The sequence below is a fragment of the Vulpes vulpes genome, chromosome 13, assembly GCF_048418805.1.
Source record: "Vulpes vulpes isolate BD-2025 chromosome 13, VulVul3, whole genome shotgun sequence".
In the NCBI taxonomy this organism is placed as follows: Eukaryota; Metazoa; Chordata; class Mammalia; order Carnivora; family Canidae; genus Vulpes; species Vulpes vulpes.
In genome coordinates this window covers 61,744,722-61,762,607 of record NC_132792.1, presented here as the reverse complement: position 1 = coordinate 61,762,607, position 17,886 = coordinate 61,744,722, and the positions used below count along the sequence as shown (strand labels likewise).

The 17,886-nt window shown below is 35.3% G+C and overlaps 1 protein-coding gene across 1 annotated transcript in view; it reads left to right on the top strand.

The window, feature by feature from the left end:
- The window catches only part of PREX2 (phosphatidylinositol-3,4,5-trisphosphate dependent Rac exchange factor 2), a 278,636-nt gene that overhangs the window by 194,512 nt on the left and 66,238 nt on the right, over window positions 1-17,886 (top strand). Inside the window, exons 33-35 of the mRNA XM_026012258.2 lie at window positions 1,541-1,643; window positions 7,781-7,924; window positions 16,026-16,140. Of these exons, the coding sequence (XP_025868043.1) occupies window positions 1,541-1,643; window positions 7,781-7,924; window positions 16,026-16,140 (362 nt within the window). The remainder of the gene's footprint in view (window positions 1-1,540; window positions 1,644-7,780; window positions 7,925-16,025; window positions 16,141-17,886) is intronic.

Here is a 17,886-nt window from a genome sequence, read left to right as displayed (position 1 = left end):
AACCCGTATTTTTCTGCCTCTGTAATAAGCATATAAAAGCCTCCTGGGAATGTGGAAGTTTTGTGGGAGGTGGAGATGCTGGCAGTGTGTGTGTGTCCCTGAGCTCTGAGCACAGTCCATAGTCACTTGGTATCACTTTAGCCATGTCTGCTGAAGCATCATAGCTTGCACCATATCAGTCAGAGGCTCACCTGTTTGGAATATTTCTTCCTTGTGTGTATTCTTCTTAATTGGGAAAAATGCTGATTCTTCAGTCCTGGCCTTCCAATTCCAGGTTCATGGCATACTCTTGTTGCTTCAAAAGACTTTAAAAAAATAGCAGTTTACTAAATATTTATCCAGTACTTACTATGTACCATGCACTACGTTAAGTACCAAACCGAGGTTCAAAGGTGATGATTCTCTTAACTTTTTGGTTTCCATGCTAAATATCTTTGGGATCTGGGGTTGCTTTGGTGATTCTTTTTCACATAGTGGGCATTCTTTACTATCTCTTTCACCCTCTATTCATGCTGCCAAAAAATATGGCTATAAGCTTACAGCAATTTTCAAAAATATATATAAAACAGGGAGCCTTGGAGGCTCAGTTGGTTAAGACCAACTCTTGGTCTCAGCTTAGGTCTTGATCTCAGGGTCATGAGTTCAAGCCCTTTGTTGGATTCCATGCTGGGGTTGGAGTCTACTTTTTAAAAAAAAAAAGTGTATAAAGCAGTTAAAACCATTATTTAAAAGGGTCATTGATATTCTTAAGGAAACAGTTGTTACATTTAAAAGATAAGCTTGTGTATGATAAAGCTAATTATTCTTTCATCATGCACAAAACTGCTGCTAGGGAGGCCAAAATGTAGTACTAGAAAGATAGTATTGCTGAGACATGGGCTGAACTTGTTACCACCTTCCCTGCCTCAGCTGTAAAATAATATGCCATTAGAATGAAAGGAGTGATTAAAACAGATCAGATTGCATAGTCACAGGATTCTAGATTAAGGCACTATAAAGGCAAGTAAGATAAAAATGATTCTTATCCCTAAGATCTTTGGAAGGAAAATCATTGCGTACATGCAAATTGCTTTTATCACAGCTATAAAAGGGTGAAAATTGAATAATGCATAGGTTACCTTATTGTAAAACAGGATGGCAACTATGTACTGTAGCTTTTCAATAAAACAATATTCTTGCCTTCTAGCTGTTACGTTTTTAAGATTATAGAAGTTTAGAGGCACATAGCATGCTTATTGTCTACATACTTATTTGTAAGTGTTAGAAATCTATATGGTTTGAATCTAGCTACCAAATAGACTCAAGAGTTGTGTAGAGCCATTTAGATGATCTAAAAGGAAAATATTAAACCACAAAAGAGACTTGTAACTTTGAGGGATTTGTTAATTTCATTTTCCACATTAAATTCTTAGGTAAGCATTGATAATTTGGTTTTCATGTAAATAAAACACAAGTGAAGCTACTTAAGATCTGGAGATATGATGTTATGTTCTATCCTATACAATCTTATCATATCATGTATTATTTTCTTTCCTTTTAGACAGATGAACAAGCCATGCTAGAAGACACACTGGTTGCACTATTTGATTTGGAAAAGGTTTCTTTCTACTTTAAGCCATCAGAAGAGGAGCCATTGGTTGCAAGTAAGTAGTTAAAAATGTTTCCTAGGTGTTTCATAGAATTCTTTTGGCATCAAACAACAACATATACCATAACTTTGATACTAATATATTTAATATACAGTTCAAATTGTTTTATATAAAATGTTTTATTTAGGGTAAATAATAACCAACTGTGGAAGAGACAGAAAATATATATAATTTAAATCTCCAGATAATTCTAAACTTTTATTTTTATCTATCAGTTTGGCCTCTAAAACTTTTCTTCAGTGTGTGCATCAAATTCTTTGCTAGTCAAGATTTTCCTTTCTATTACTGTGATAAAATATACATACCATAAAGTTTACTATTTAACCAGTTTTCAAAGTACTGGCATTAAGTACCTTTACAATGTTGTATGACTATTTCTACCACCCATCTCCAGAACTTTTTCACCTATGGAACAGAAGCTCCATACTCATTACACAATAACTCCCCATTCTTCTTAGGGCCAAGAAGAAAGAGAAGAAACCTAAATTATGTCACATTGTGTAAAATTTAGATCTATACCGACTGAGAAAGACATAATTATTTGATTTGGCAATAATGGGTAAAATTTATAAATCAGAGGGTGTAAAAATATATTCTACATTTTTCATAGCTTAACAGGGAAAATTAACAATCATTACATCTGAGTGTCAAATTTTAATGTGTATAAATATATTGTCTGTCTTGATTCATTTATTCATCCCATACAGTTTCCAAGATGGCAAAACCTTTCCCGTGTTGTTTGCTTTGGTATCTCCAGCACCCAAGAGAGTGCTTGGAACAAAAAAGGCAATATTGTTTTTCAAGGAAATGAATGAACAAATATCAATTAAGTGTATACAGTCAGCAGGCAAAATGGTTTTATGGTTATAAAAATAGAGGGAAAAATAAACTTGGTGTGAAGAATAAAGGAGAGACTTTCAGCAGAACATAGTTGTACCTAATGTTGCAAAGAAGTTACTTTATGAATTGAATTGAAGGACTGAAAAGTATCCCTTCAATTTCCCAGTTTGCCATCATGAAGCCTAACAAAGGGAATGTTTTAGAAGCATACATTCAGAGAAATAGCAATATCCAGGTTTTAACCTTTATACATTGCTGCAAGTTATCATTATTTATCTACCATTTCAACATTGTTAAGAATAGGTTTAAAATGTATCTATCAACCCAAGAAATCTTGAGCAGTTTGTTATTTTTCTGTCTCTTGTATTTTTTCTAAGTTGTGAAGGTCCTATGTAGTACATAAGGTAGACAATGTGAGCTTCTTCAGGGCTGGGAAAGTTTCTCATTTATTTTCATATTTCTAATGTGTACTATGATAAATAGGGACCCAATAAATATTCATTCAATGCATGATCTGATTTAAGAATGATAAACATTCATTCATTCATTAAAAATGCCTTAAATGCCTACTTATGGCCAAGTGCAATTCTAGGTGTTGAATACAGTAGAGTACTAAGCAAACATATCCCTCTTGGAACCGATATTCAAATGGGGAGAGATAAATAATACACAACATAAATAATTTGAACATAAACTAGAAGACAATAATATGAATGTCTGAAGGGAAGTAGAAGAGAACAATGGATAACAATGCAGGGGCAGGTGAGAAGTTGCAAATATTTAACAAGCTAGGAAAGCCTTACCAACAAGGAGAGCAAAGACCTGAAGGGGTGGAGAGGTATTTGGAAGAGGGATTTCCCAGGTTCTGAGGTGGGAACAGCTGTGGCATTTTCTCAGGATAGCAAGGAAGCCTGGGTGGTTAGAGCAGCATGAGCGAGGAAAAAGAGCAGGGGATGGGAACAGAGAGGAGGCCAGACCATTGAAAGAACTCCTGTCTAGTTAAGCCATGGAGCAGAGGAATGACATGATCTGACTAATTTTTTTTAAGATTTTATTTATTTGTTCATGAGAGACACAGAGAGAGGCAGAGACACAAGCAGAGGGATAAGCAGGCTTCATGCAGGGAGCCTGACTTGGAACTCAATCCCGGGTCTCCAGGATCACACCCTGGGCTGAAGGCTGCAGTAAATCGCTGAGCCACCTGGGCTGCCCTGATCTGACTTGTATATTGAAGGCTGACTCTGACTGCTGGGTTGAATAGAGGATTACTGGAGATAAGGACAGAAATAGAGCGACCAGTTACGAAGCTACTACAGTGACCAAGGTTGAAAGATGATGGTGATGGTGACTTGACCTTGTGGGTAGCTGTGGGGATGGTAACAGTTGACTCTGTATGTATTAAATTATGAAGCTAGACAGAACAGAATTTTATTAAAATTTCATCTTCACTGATAAATGATAAAGAATGAGAACATGAATACAATGTTAAGGACTTGGATTATATTCAAGAGAGAACTTGGTAAAGGGGATTAATTCATAAGGATAATATTATTTGAACAGATTGTATGGTCTTCTGTGGGCATGTATAAAGTAGAATACATTTTAATTTAATTTAATAATGTAGGCATAATTTTGCTAGAGGCAGCAAAACTCTGTTTTCACAACATAATCTGCTTTTTCTTTTAAATTTTGCTTGAGAACCCATAAGCTCACAGGAGTACTGTTTTCCGTAGTTCAAATATGACATTACTGGTGAATGGTCTGTTGAACAAGCAGGCAAGGGACCTGGGTTATAAGCTCTATAAAATATTTACTTATTGCATAGCTACCATGAGAGGTTTAACTTCAGCACATTGAAAAATAGAATAAATATTAAAGATTAAATAATTAAGACCATATAAGTAATATTAGTATGTACATGTATGTGTATCTGTGACAAACATAAAAATTCATATATATTTTTTAAGTGTTTCCCCGAAGCATACCCTCAACTTCTGAGAAAACAGATCCCTAATGAAAGGTCACTTCTGTGTACATTACTAGATATTCCAAACAAGTTCCTAACAGCGATGACAGGAATGTAGTTATCCTTTTAAGTTGATTCAGGAAAGAAGAGAATTTTTCAATACCCAAATGTCATCACATCTTATTTAAATGGTGTAAGGAAACTAGAGCTTTATTATTAATTGCATATGATTTGATCTTTCTGTAAGCAGAGGAGTCAGATGCAAATTAATTTGCATCACTATAGCAAAGACTAGTTTGGCTGCATGTGTCTTTGAGGGAAGGACCCAGTACTGACGGGAGGAAGCATGAAGCTGTAAAGGGAACACTGGCTTTGAAGATAAGCAACTTGAATTCCAACCCTGCACCCCTCTCATCTGCAAACAGGAGAATGCTAGCTTTCCTGACTCACGGGGCTTACAGAAGATAATGTATTTGAAAGTCTCTGGCATTATATGCGGCTCATAGTAGTATGCAGTAAATACTTGAATCCATCCTCCTCACTTTATTACTCTATTCTTTTTAAAAAGCTGTATTTAGCATTTCTCATAGTCATATTTTTTGCATTAAAGAATAATGAGATTCTGAAGAAATATGGCATGCCAAGCACGTAGAACTCAAATGTCTTGATTGAAGACATTTTATTTTCCTTGAAAAAATAATTATTAAGTATATACACCATACCAAATTGCTGAACTAAGTTCTGGAGATACAGGAGTGACTAAATAAAATAAGGACCCTGTTGGCATGCAGCTTAGAAACTAGTGAGAGATACAAAGGGATAGATGGGGAATGTCCCCAGTACAGTACAGGGGAAGTATGAGATCCTTCCTATGCCATATTATGTAATTAGTGAAGGAGGAATAAGTGAGCTAAATGATTAGGCTGTATAAAGCAATATATTTTATAGAAAATCTTCATGTTTTTGGAGAAGAATGATAGCAGATCTCCCCCCCCCACACACACACACCTTTTATGGTGATACAGGTAATTTTACTATAGTGATTAGGAGAATGGATATTTTTGAGCTTCCACTCTTTCATTGCACCTGGAACTGTGGATGCCATAGTGAATAGGACAGACATGTCCCAATCATGATGGAGCTCATGGCCTATTTGGAAGAAAACAAAGAAAGAATCAACAGCAAAGGTGGTTAGGGCCATGATAAATCCAGTGCAGGAAATAAGCAATATATGAAGAGTGAGGGTAAAGTGGCTTTTTAAGGAGTCAACAGGGAAGGGCTCTTAGCAGAGATAGCTTTTAAACTGAAATCCAAAGGACCAGCAAGACCCAACCCTGCAGAGGGTCAAGGAAGAGCAATTCAGGCAAAGGGAACTAACAACTTCTTAGAGACTTATTTCCAAACTCATTCAGTGATGGAGGACCATGTTTACAGGGATGGGATGCTGCTGCTAAAATTCCTCTTGAGAATCAATCCCTCTATAGGGTGGAACCAGAAACCTTTTCCTCATGCAATAATATTTTTGATGCCTTTACTCGTTACATATTCCTAATCATCAGGTTTGTTTTTCATAGTAGATAAATTTTCACAAATAAGAGGCAGCAATCTTCAGCTCCACATTATTATGCACTTTTATAGGCATAGCAGTTACTTTGAGAGAAAGTCTTCATTCTGTCACTCTCAGTTTTAACTTCGTTGTAAATTTAATATACTTGATAATTTTCGGTCATTCTCCGCTTCTTAGTTCCTGATATAGCATCTTTATTTGTTGTTATTCCTATAATATGGAACTCCTACTGCTGTGTTATTTTCCTTTCAAAACCATCATCCATTTGATAACAGAGATTGGCCACATTGGTGCCAAAGAATAAAGGAATGGAATTCTAAAAATTGAAATATAAATGAAATTCATTGCATGAAAAAGAGAACTAGAAGATCCGAATTCTTAGTATATACACATCGGTATTTTCTTTAGTGTTCATGCATCCTCTTTCTTTATTATACGGCCAGGGGAAAACAGGATTTTCCCAATCATTAAAATCCAGTTAATTTCTAAGTCTTCAACTGAGAAATAATGCTCTTTTTCCTAAACCAAAAAATCCTTTATACCTCCCTTAAAAATGTAGAAACAAAAATAAAATAGGCGATTATATGACATAAAAGAAACTTGTAGATGTTAATACAATATCTCTGCTATTGATACACAAAATTAGATTCACTTAATTAAAAACCTGGAATCTCCATTCATTAATAGTATTTAACCTTGAACTCTGCCTTTACATATAATTTTATTCAAGAAGCAGGTTAGAGGGGCACCTCGGTGGCTCAGTAGTTGAGCATCTGCCTTTGGCTCAGGTCATGATCCCGGGATTCTGGAATCAAGTCCCACATGGGATTTCCTTGCATGGAGCCTGCTCCTTTCTTTGCCTATGTCTCTGTCTCTCTCTGTGTGTGTCTCTCATGAATAAATAAATAAAATCTTTTAAAAAAAAGAAACAGGTTAGAACTAACAGATATTAAGTCAAGAAAATGTATTAAATGTCTATAATATTTTTGCCTTAATTTTTAACTGCTTAAGATGACTATTCCAGCTTTTTAAGAAGATTTTACATTCTTTCTTAATGAATTGGAAATTATTTGTCATGGATAAGTTGCAAAATGAAAAGGATTTATGATTGCACTGTGAAATACTCCTACAGCTTTGTAGATTTTCAAGTTTTTTTTTTTTTTTTTTTTTTAGAGTTGGGGGTTTTGTTTTTTTATTTTTGAGTAATTAAATTTAGGATCTTTGAGAAAATGAAAAGAATTTGGATGGACAATTTCTAATGACTATAGTGCATCAAAAGAGGTAATATGGTTTTGATCTGGTGCTCAGGGAATGGAACTTGCAAAACCCATGCTAATTTTGATAATGGTTGCTATGTACCCAATTTCTTGTACACTGCCTAGGAATTGTACCCCAAGGACTCATTTTGACTAAAATATGAATGAGGCAGATGCCCTGGGAGATTCTGATTCCAAACCATGTGTAACTAAACTTCTCATTTAGTTAAGTGAGACATCTGGTGTGTCAAAGTGTAACAAAGTTTCCTATTGTAGAATTTTATATACAGTACAGTAATAAATCTGTTGCTTTAGCTAATGAGAATCTGATTTAATGCTCTTTCACTGAATAGCAAGTTTGCCTAACCTGAACTTAACATACAAGGGTACTTTTAATATATTAGTTTCTAGTGGATTATCAAGATTTTTTAAAAAGTTAAGAAATATACTCTATAACATATCCTGATTTGGGGAAGTAATATAACATTAAATGTCATTTTAGATGTTCCTCTTACTTATCAAGCGGAGGGAAGCCGGCAGGCTCTGAAAGTTTACTTCTACATTGATAGTTATCACTTTGAACAACTGCCTCAACGTTTGAAAAATGGAGGAGGGTTTAAAATTCATCCTGTTCTTTTTGCACAAGGTAAACTGCTTTCCTTTTTATGTCTTTATCGATTTTTTAAAATACATGTAATTGTAACCATCATGAATTTTTATTTTTTCCATTAATTCAAAAATTCCTTCGTAGTACCTAGTAATATTTTTACTTCCAGGAATGTTTATTATGGAAACAATAATATAAGGTTTAAATGTTTATTAAATAGGACTGTAACAGTATTTATAGTGGAGAAACAAGATGTGGGTGGTTTAAATAGATAAATTAATTTGGCTTAAATAAATTATGGGAGAGTCATTAAAATTGTATGGTTAAAAATATTTTATGAGATAGAAAAAAATTGGGATATATGCACATTCAGGCTACAAAAAATAATTTATGCTTAATGTAATTCAGGTACATATATACTTAAATGTACATAAAATATTTTCAACGTCATTGGGTGATTAAATTGATGATGATTTTTTATTCTTTGAGTTTTCCTCCTTTATGTCATTTTTGGTTAATAAAAATATATTCCTTTTGTAAATAAAAAAAAGTGTTTTCGCAAATGAACAATGAGTTTTAATGCAATAAAATGAATTTAGTGTAACATGAGTAAGAAGATTCTTGCGGTGAACTGGGTTTCCAAGGGAATGTCCTGGATCTTTTTTTTTTTTTTTCCTGGGGTCACAAATACAAGCCTCAAACGATCAGGAGTCCAGATTATTTTATTGTAGCTTCTTCAGGTCTATGATTTATTTTTTTTTAACTCATGCTGTGGTCACAAGATTATATCAATTTCTGTGAGCAATTCCATAGAGCCTTTCATTTTTTCTTCCATTGAGTTTTCAAGAACTGCATTGGTTTTGCTGTGGAATTTTAATATTCTAATAAAAATGAAGTGTAGAGAAATAAAATCAATCTCTGTAACTGAAGAACAGATAGGCATATGAAATCATAATCTACTGCCAAGTGAAAATTCCTGTACCATATGCATATTATTATAATTCTAAAGGATAGATTACCCTTCCTTCAATTGCCATGGTTTAAAAACAATGACTACCTTAGAGATACTTGGTAAGAATACCTTTAAATAGAGGAAAATGTTAGTTGCAGAGAAGATCTTAGGAGTTATTAGAAGTTATTTTCATTTTTCTTTGGAGGATTGTAGTAGGGTCCATTAGGTATACAAGATTCTGTAATGAAAAAGAATGGGAAAAAAAAGAAATAGCAAAAATAGACTTTTGGAGCTATGTTAGGAAAACAGGTTAGCCTAAAATATGTTAAAAGCCATTACACAGATAGATAGTTTTAGAAGATGGAAGGATGCTGGTCTGGAATGTTAACTTTTATAGGGTTTAACCAGAGTTTACAGTTATTAAAGATTCTTTCCTTTCTTTCTCTTTTTAAAAATTCTGCCTTTGAAATCATGACGGAGATGACAGATGGCATTTTGCATCTTTTCAAAAAATTTATTACATTTGTGACACATCAGCCATAAATAGCTGAATATTCATACCCAGCAGCAAATGTTCATAGGAAGAGGAAGAGTATCTTCCAAGTAACCTCTAATTTATAATTATGGCCAAAACTAATTTTAAAAAATGCTTATGGCCAAAACTAATTTTTAAAAATGCCTAAATATATATTATTTCAGTGTGAATACCACATTGCTTTTTAAAATGTAAAGAACCATAGCTAACATTAGGTTTTAATATTCACACCGCAGTAAAATATGAAAAGCCTCAGTGGAAATGCTTCTGCTGTTGAGGTCATAGGGAAAGAAGACTGGCAAACAGCTTGTCTCATTAGAACTGTGCCAGTGATAAGACTGCTATTTAACGGCGTTGCAGAAGTTCTTCTGCACTCTTAAAACTCCATGAGAATTCATTATTAGTCACTCTCCCTATTCATCAGATTGAGAGAAGCCCAGGAAATTCAGCCCTAGCTTGACGAGAGATTACCAGCTGGTAACTGAAAGTGGTGGTAGATGAAGAGACTCCAAAAGGTGTCTGTCCCAGAATTGAATGTTTACTCGAAGGGTTTCAGTTTTAGATGTACATATGTACATCGATCTTTGCTGGCAAATAAAAAAAATAGAAAAATGAGATAAATTTGAAAGCCTCTTGGAAAAATTATTTATGTCAGCCCTTATAGAGTTGTCTGTTGGACGCATGTACTTAGGACAGGAAGGACATACTGGTTTCTTCCCATTTTTCTTGCCTGAATGGATCCTTCTGCAAAGGAGGGCACCCTGCAGACAAGGCACCAGCGGCAAGATCAGGAATTCCAGTGCCTATAGAATAAGCTTTAGAGAACTTGTGTCACTGAAGGCCAGGCCTACAGGAGAACAGGAATCTCGTCAGATAGAACAAGGGGTACAGATTTACATAAAGATCACAGCAACAACAGCCAGACAGGAAAGTCAGCACAGAGCATAACCAAAATGCTAAGAAGGTGAAGATCAGACCATAGCAGGCATCTGTACTTCCTACAGGTCAGGGAATTAACCCTGTTGGGATCCTCAAGTCCTTAGCAAGATAAAGCAAGTAATTATAAACTGTATGAAGACGAGAGAAAGGAGGATAGATACTCAGGGTCACTTCCTTCACCCACTCCCCATTGGCATGTTTTCACACCATCTTTCCGTGGTTCTCAATACGAGCTGCACATTAGTCAACTTTGAGTAGGTTTTAGAAAATACCCAAGCTTGCTCCCACATTAAACTGATTCAATCAGAATCTCTGGGACATAAGGCTCAGAAACCAGTATATTTTAGAAGCTTTGCCCTTGACTCTAAGGTTCGCCAGGAGCGAGAAAGCACAGGTCAGTGTGGACCTGATTAGGAAACACTGTGCAATTATCCAGTTAATCTTTGATTAATCAGATTAATCCGTTTCTTAAAGGTTTGATACTTCCAGATTTGGGGGAGCCAGGGCGAGGGGGCTGGGCATTTTCACTTCTGTGTTGTTAACTCATTAGGATGCAGCCTGCCCCTAGGAGATGTGATTTGAATGGAACAGTTTTCTTCCACAAAGACTGAAGATGCCCTAATGACGGCTGAGGGATATCTTCTGGCAATCCTAATAACTAGGCAATAAGCTCATCTTTTCTGAAAGGAGATCCAAGTGGGTGACCTGCCATGGTCCACACCTTGTACCCTTCATGACTCTGATGGGGTCCCTTCTAGAAGAAGCATGGGAAGAAGACAAGCAATAGCCCCTGCTGCTACAGCTTGTCTTGGGGCTGCAACGGATGCTCATTTTCCCTCTTTTGTATTCCTTGTAGATCAGCCTTGCCCTCATCCTGTGCCTTCCAGTCTCAGAGGTGTGAGTAAGACCTAGAGGCCTGATCCCCCTATTCACTCTTCGTTTCTCAGGCCTAGGTTCCTGCATTTGTCCATTTACCATCAAATTTGGATAAAGAAGTACTAAGAGGGACCTGATTCACTGGGTTCCAAACATGTTCCTTCCTGTTCTCACTATTTAATAATAGCCCCCCTTCCTTATGATGATTAGGGTCTACCAACCTTGTCAAGACAGTGATTGCACTTCCTGGGTGTCTTGGCACAAGGAGTCTCCAGTGCCCCGGTGGCAACCATAGCTAATGTTCAGTTGGGACCCCTGCCTTGTCTCCTTGGGAAAGCATACCTCTTTGGGGATCAGGACTTTATAAACCCACAGAGCCAGAGTTTTGGGGCTAGGAAGCACACATCCACAAGTTGAGGCACTGAGACTGATGCTGTATTAGTTTTCCAGGGCTGCCATAACAAATTACCAGAAACTAGGTGGCTCAAAACAACAGAAATTTATCCTATCATCCATCATTCTGGTGGCTAGAAATCTGAAATCAAGATGCCAAAAGGCCAGGCTCCCTTGGAAGGCTCTAAAGAGGAATCCTTCCTTACCTTCTATACCATCAGTCCTGGCATTCCTCGGCTTGTGACAGCATAATGACAGTCTCTGCTTCTGCCTTCACATGACTATCTTCCCTCTGTGTGTCTTGCTCTGTATCTCTGTGCAATTTTCCCTCTTCTTATGAGAACACAGGTCGTTGGATTTGGGCCTAGCCTCATTATAAGCTGATGTCTCTGCAAATACCCTATGTAAAATTTAGGCCATGTTTGCTGTCACCACGGGTTAGGACTTCTGTTGTATCGTTTTGGAGGACACCATTCCACCCTCAGTAGATGTTAAACAGGGTCCTTTCTGCTTCCACCCTCTGTTCCTAGACTCATGTATTCCGCCTATTAGGGACATGGCATCATTAAAGGTCTTTGATTTTGGTTACACTGTGTCCTGGAATATGGTATCCTTTCTTTGTAAAGTATTGTTAAGCACCTGTTCCCTGGGTCTCTTACAGTGGTTTTCCTTACTCTAACTGGAACATGTGATGCTGATGCTTTCTCCACAAACACACTTTCATGTATATTTGTTTTTCAGCCCTTATGAAGCCCTTCTGGCACCAGAAACTATAAATCCTAACTCTTCTATCTCTCTAAGCTATCTTTCTATTCTCAGAGAATAATTAAAATCAACCAGAAACTTAAGCATTTTTCTCTATTATTTTTTTAATTGAAAAAAAATTCCAGCATAAGGCATTTTTTTTCTTTTAAACAAAAGGGAACATTTTGTTATAAACTGTCATTTTCTAAGGTTCCTTCCTTCAAATATTTGTTTTTTTTTATTTCGAGTTTTTGTAAAACTCTACTTTAGGTCCTTTAAAAGATGAACCTCTTAGTTTTCCCTTTGGGTTTGACACAGTATTTGAAATTGAAATATTAAATAGCTTTTTATAAAAGAAGGAACAGTTCCCAGAATTGACATTTCCTAAATGTTAGAGTCAGTCTATAAGCATGTGAACCCACCCCTCTTTAAAAGCAGCACATTCTTTCTCGCATACTGGTTCTGTTGGACTTGATCTTAGCCAAAAGGCTGAGAAGCGATGCATACTGGTCCTACTGTGATTGATTAAACTGCTTTCCTCATGGAAATTGTGACCGGTTCTGAAGAATTTTAACCAACCTGGACCAGTGCAGATATCTTGTTTTATTTAACCATTGAAGTGTCTTCGTGCTATCAGGAAAGAGCCTTGCTTGATTGGAACTATTTCATGAAATCGTTCTTCAGATGTTCTGTATTTTTCCTGACCAGTCCCTTTTCTGGAAAAGTCTTGAAAGGTATTTTGAGTGAGTGGAAATGCAGCTCATTTTCAGTCTTAAAATAATTTAATCTTTACTTTTCTCTAATATTCATTATGTTTTTCTTTTTTGCTGACTAAGTTTGATGGGATGATTTGCTTCCTCAAATTCAGAAATGATAGAAGGAAAATAAACAAACAAGAAAGTCATCGTATTTTCAATACTGCCTTTAATTAAATGCTATTAAATATTCATGCAACCAAATATGTCAATACTACTTTTAAGAAACAAATTGTTATCTGGATGAGAATTTAGGAAACTAGACAAGAAAATGCTGAGAAGAGGACAAACTTGGAAGTTTGGGCATTTTATATATATTTAGCCTACTTTTGCTGAGTATAGAAATTAAATCTGGTAAAAATTATTCTATTTTCTTGTATTTTAATGATAAATAACCAAGCTATTCATCTAAAGTCAGGAATGTTGTTCTTTCCTCTTCTTTGCCATGGAGTGTACTTTCTAAACACAGAACTTGTCTTTTTTGTTGTTTTTGTTCATTTCCTCATAACCCTACATACGTGCCATAACATTTTGCTGATTATTAGACATTTTCCCCTTTTAAAAAATTTCCACATAATTGTGCATTTTAACTGTTGCTAATTTGGAAATATTGTCAAGGAATGTCATAAAAATACCAGTTTGTTTTTATATGGCAGCAAGCTTTTAGAGCAGTACTGGATGTTTTGGCCAAAACTGAGCTATCAAGACTTTTATAAAAATTAGAGAAATTCTTTAATAAAAATTTTATTAAAACGTAGATGTCTTTGTATATGTCCCCACCCCACCCCTCACCCCCAGTTTCCCTGTGGCTCCTTCCTAGTGTTCTCCTTCCAGTCTTTCTGATCTTCAATTACAAATTGAAGTGTCTTTGCATAGACATCTTTATTTCCCAGAACATCCTGTTTGGCTAAGCACACTTCTGCATAATCTGTATTTCCTAGAAATTGAATTAGATTAATGCCTACAGGCATTGGACATGTTGTCTAATATGTAAAACACATTCAGTAAAAAAAAGTCATGGGTCTCTTAATACTTTATTTGATTTAATTATTTCCCAAGAATCATAATTAGTAGGTGCTCTTATTTTCCATTTCACAAATGAGGAACCTGAGCATCTTGGATTTTAATGAACATGCCTAAGGTCATACAACTACTAAGGAGTGGAAGTGGTAGTTTTACTCCCACGAAAGGACTTTTATTATTAGCTTTACAACCAGTAAGAGGAATTCACATTGAAGGATGACTATTGATAGACTGAATCCTCTGAATATTTGCCTCTCACAAATAACATCTCATTAATGGAAATGAATGTGGCATTTACTTGAGGATTATTTTTATCAGGAAGACTTTTTTTTTTATTTCTTGTATATAATCAGGACCAGAAGCTTGCTGAACCAGTTACAAATATTCTAATTAATCCACAAGTCATAATGAGTAAACAAGTAATCCTTAAAACCACCTACAAATTTGATATCATGTGCTGAAGTAAATGTAGTAAGCATCTCTCTAATTTTCCATAAGTGATTTTCTTAATTATAAGCCAATAATACCATCTTTATTTCAAATTGAATAATACTCTAAAAGCTTTTTTTGTTTCTCCAGTGCTGTAGAAATCTGGCTAGTTTAGAAAACAGCACAGTAAATATTAGTAATGAACTTGTGATGAGCACTGGGTGTTATATGTAAGTGGTGAATCACTAAATTCTACTCCTGAAACTGTATGTTAAGTAACTGGAATTTAAATAAAAATTTGAAATATTTTTTAAAAATAGCAATGAAAATAAAATAGTAATGACTTTTCTATTTTGCCACCAAAATGGTGATGTTTTTGTCAATTTGAAGAAACTTATTAGTTTAGAAGCTATTGCAGTTAGGAGTTTTGAAAGATTAATTTTTTAATCGATTTTGAAATAGTCTGCTGAAAATGGAGGCTTAAGAGTGGCAATAATTTCAAAGGGAAATCATTTACATTTCCACATTGGATCCATTGCCATTCCTGTTGCTGGCAACCTCTCCATAGGAGATCTTGTATTTCTAAGTACTTCCATGTGATTTATTTCCTCTCCAAAAGTTAAAAGTACCATTGCATAAAGTTTAAATATAAAGAAATACTTAACCAAAAATGTTAGTTAAGAGGAAATCTGTTTTATTTTTTTTTTAATTTTTTAAAAAATGTATTCATGAGAGACATACAGAGAGAGGCAAAGACATAGGCAGAGGGAGAAGCAGGCTTCCTACGGGGAGCCTGATACAGGACCCCAGGATCACAACATGAGCCAAAGACAGATGCTCAACCGCTGAGCCACCCAGATGCCGCAGAAAGGAAATCAATTTTAATCAAAGATGTTTAAAATTAATGTGAGGTTATATATATGATTATACTTACTTATTTTAACTAGATTAAGTATTGTAATAAAGGTAGTATTCTAAGATTATCTATACTTCAAATTTATTACACTAATATTTCATAATTTAATTGCAGCTACAAAAGAATGTGAGTATACATGGAGAGCAGCAATTTCAACTTTTTTACTCTTATGTATGTTAACACACAATTCTGCTTCCCGTGTGTGTATACACACACATATACATGTGAAATATGTATAAATGCATATTTTACATATACATGTAAAAATATGTGAGATTTGAGGTCAGCTTCACAAACTGAATATAAAATTTTTTTATATAAAATGTTTTAAAAATAGAAGCCAGTTTAAATTAAAAATTACTGTTGCCTACTCAGATATAATCACCGAGTGTTTGATATTTTGAGAGGAGAGGAATGATTTTCATTCATTTTTGGACTGGTGAGAGATAGATTCCTGCATGTGTGGTCATATTCAGTGTTTTAAATACATTTTCTAGTAATCATTAAGATTACACTAAATATAGAGAAATTGAGTTATGAAATCACATGAAGGAGAACTTTTTTACTTGTTTACACAGCACTGGAGAGCATGGAAGGATATTATTATAGAGATAATGTTTCGGTGGAAGAATTTCAAGCCCAGATAAATGCAGCCTCACTGGAAAAAGTCAAACAATACAACCAGAAGCTCAGGTATGGAATTGTTAATTTTTTAAACCAGTAAGTGTTCATATCTTGATAGAAGAAGATGAATTGTGTTTTTGACATACTCATTATTAAATGATTGATGGTGTTACTCTTTTTGATATAAAGTCTTTTTATTTAGGGTTTAGTATTTCAAATATTATAATGGCTACACTTTTTAAAAAGAAAAAACATTTGGAAAGTTTTCATGCTATTGTCTTAATTGCTGAAGAAGATCAAAAATTAAATATTTATTAGGCCATTTCCAGGGGAGGGGAAAGCACTGATATTTTATAGCTGTGTCCCTTAGGAGGTTCCAGTGGATTAAGGGTAAATAAAATAGGTTTATGAACCATTAAACACCTGGCACCCTGACACAGAGAGAATATGGTTAACACAGAAGATATGACACAGCATGTACTTGGTATTGGAAAAATACCTACTTTCGAAAATATATATTAATGTTTGGATTTTGCTGTTTTTCCCCTCTAAAAATAGTCACTGGGAAAATGACCCATGGCAGGGAAAATAAACCACAGTAAGTGAAAGGGAAGTGTGTTATAATTCAAAGCTTTAGTCTTCAACAAATTATTAGCACTTACAACTCCCTCCTACCTTATGAATTATTTTGTGCACCAGTCATCTTTTTAAGTTACTTACAGATTATAGCTTTTATTTCTAGAAGAAAAATGTTCTTGTTCTACCTTATGCTTTAGTAATTAAAAACTATCATGAGATTTTTTGGTTTTGTCCACTCTGTGGCTAAATTCTGAAGATAAATTAAGTCCTAAAATTCCGGATATGGGAAGGAGCTGGTTCTCGGAGTAATGACCAATTGGTAGGATTTCTTTCACTATAAATGCTTTGTCTTTCTCCCCCTGCCTTACACAAACCTGTCCTTTTTTTTTAGATGCCTATTCTCTTCTATCATTTTATCACCAGTGAAGCTCTCAGCCTTAAAGCCCCCAATATCTTTTTGATTTCCCATTTTGTCTTCCTCCTAAAATGTCTTTGGAAATCCTGATGAATCTGAATAAAATGTCCCTCGGACTGCCCCCATTTTATTACTTTGTCCAGATCACTATTTCTCAAAGGTTTACTATACAAGGTACTGACTCCCAACAGGGAAAAACAAAAAAGTTAATCTTGAATTATTACTGTGTCCACTGAAAGAAAACACTGAAGAAGCTGAAGCTCCGTCTTGTGAAAATCTTCAACTGAGGACTGTCATCACAAAAGACAAGTTTGGTCTTTGTAACTGATCAAATACTCTTTGAAATAAAGATACAAAACTAAAACATTTGTATAGAACACGCGTGCCCTAAGGACACCTCTTGAGTCCAGTTTGAGGAATAGTTCTAAACCATTGCTATCACATCCTGACCATCTCCTGTCTCTAAGACCCTGTGGTACTTTAATCTACTCAGGAATTTGCTTCCAGATAATAACTTTAAGTCACATCTTACTATGTTACTCTCTTGCTCAAAAGACATGGTGATTTCTTATTGCCCCATAAAGGAGTCACAGCCTCCTTAAGCATGGCGGTCAGGATCTTTCATGACTTGGGGTGCCTGGGTAGCTCTGGCTCTTGATTTGAGCTCAGGTCATGATTTTAGGGTCCTGGGATGGAACCCACCATCACTCAGTGGGGAGTCTGCTTGTCTCCCTTCCATGACTTGATCCGAGATTTCTTTTCTCCATCTATGCTACAGCCATGCTGTACTCTCATTTCCAATCATGCACCATAGTTTCCTT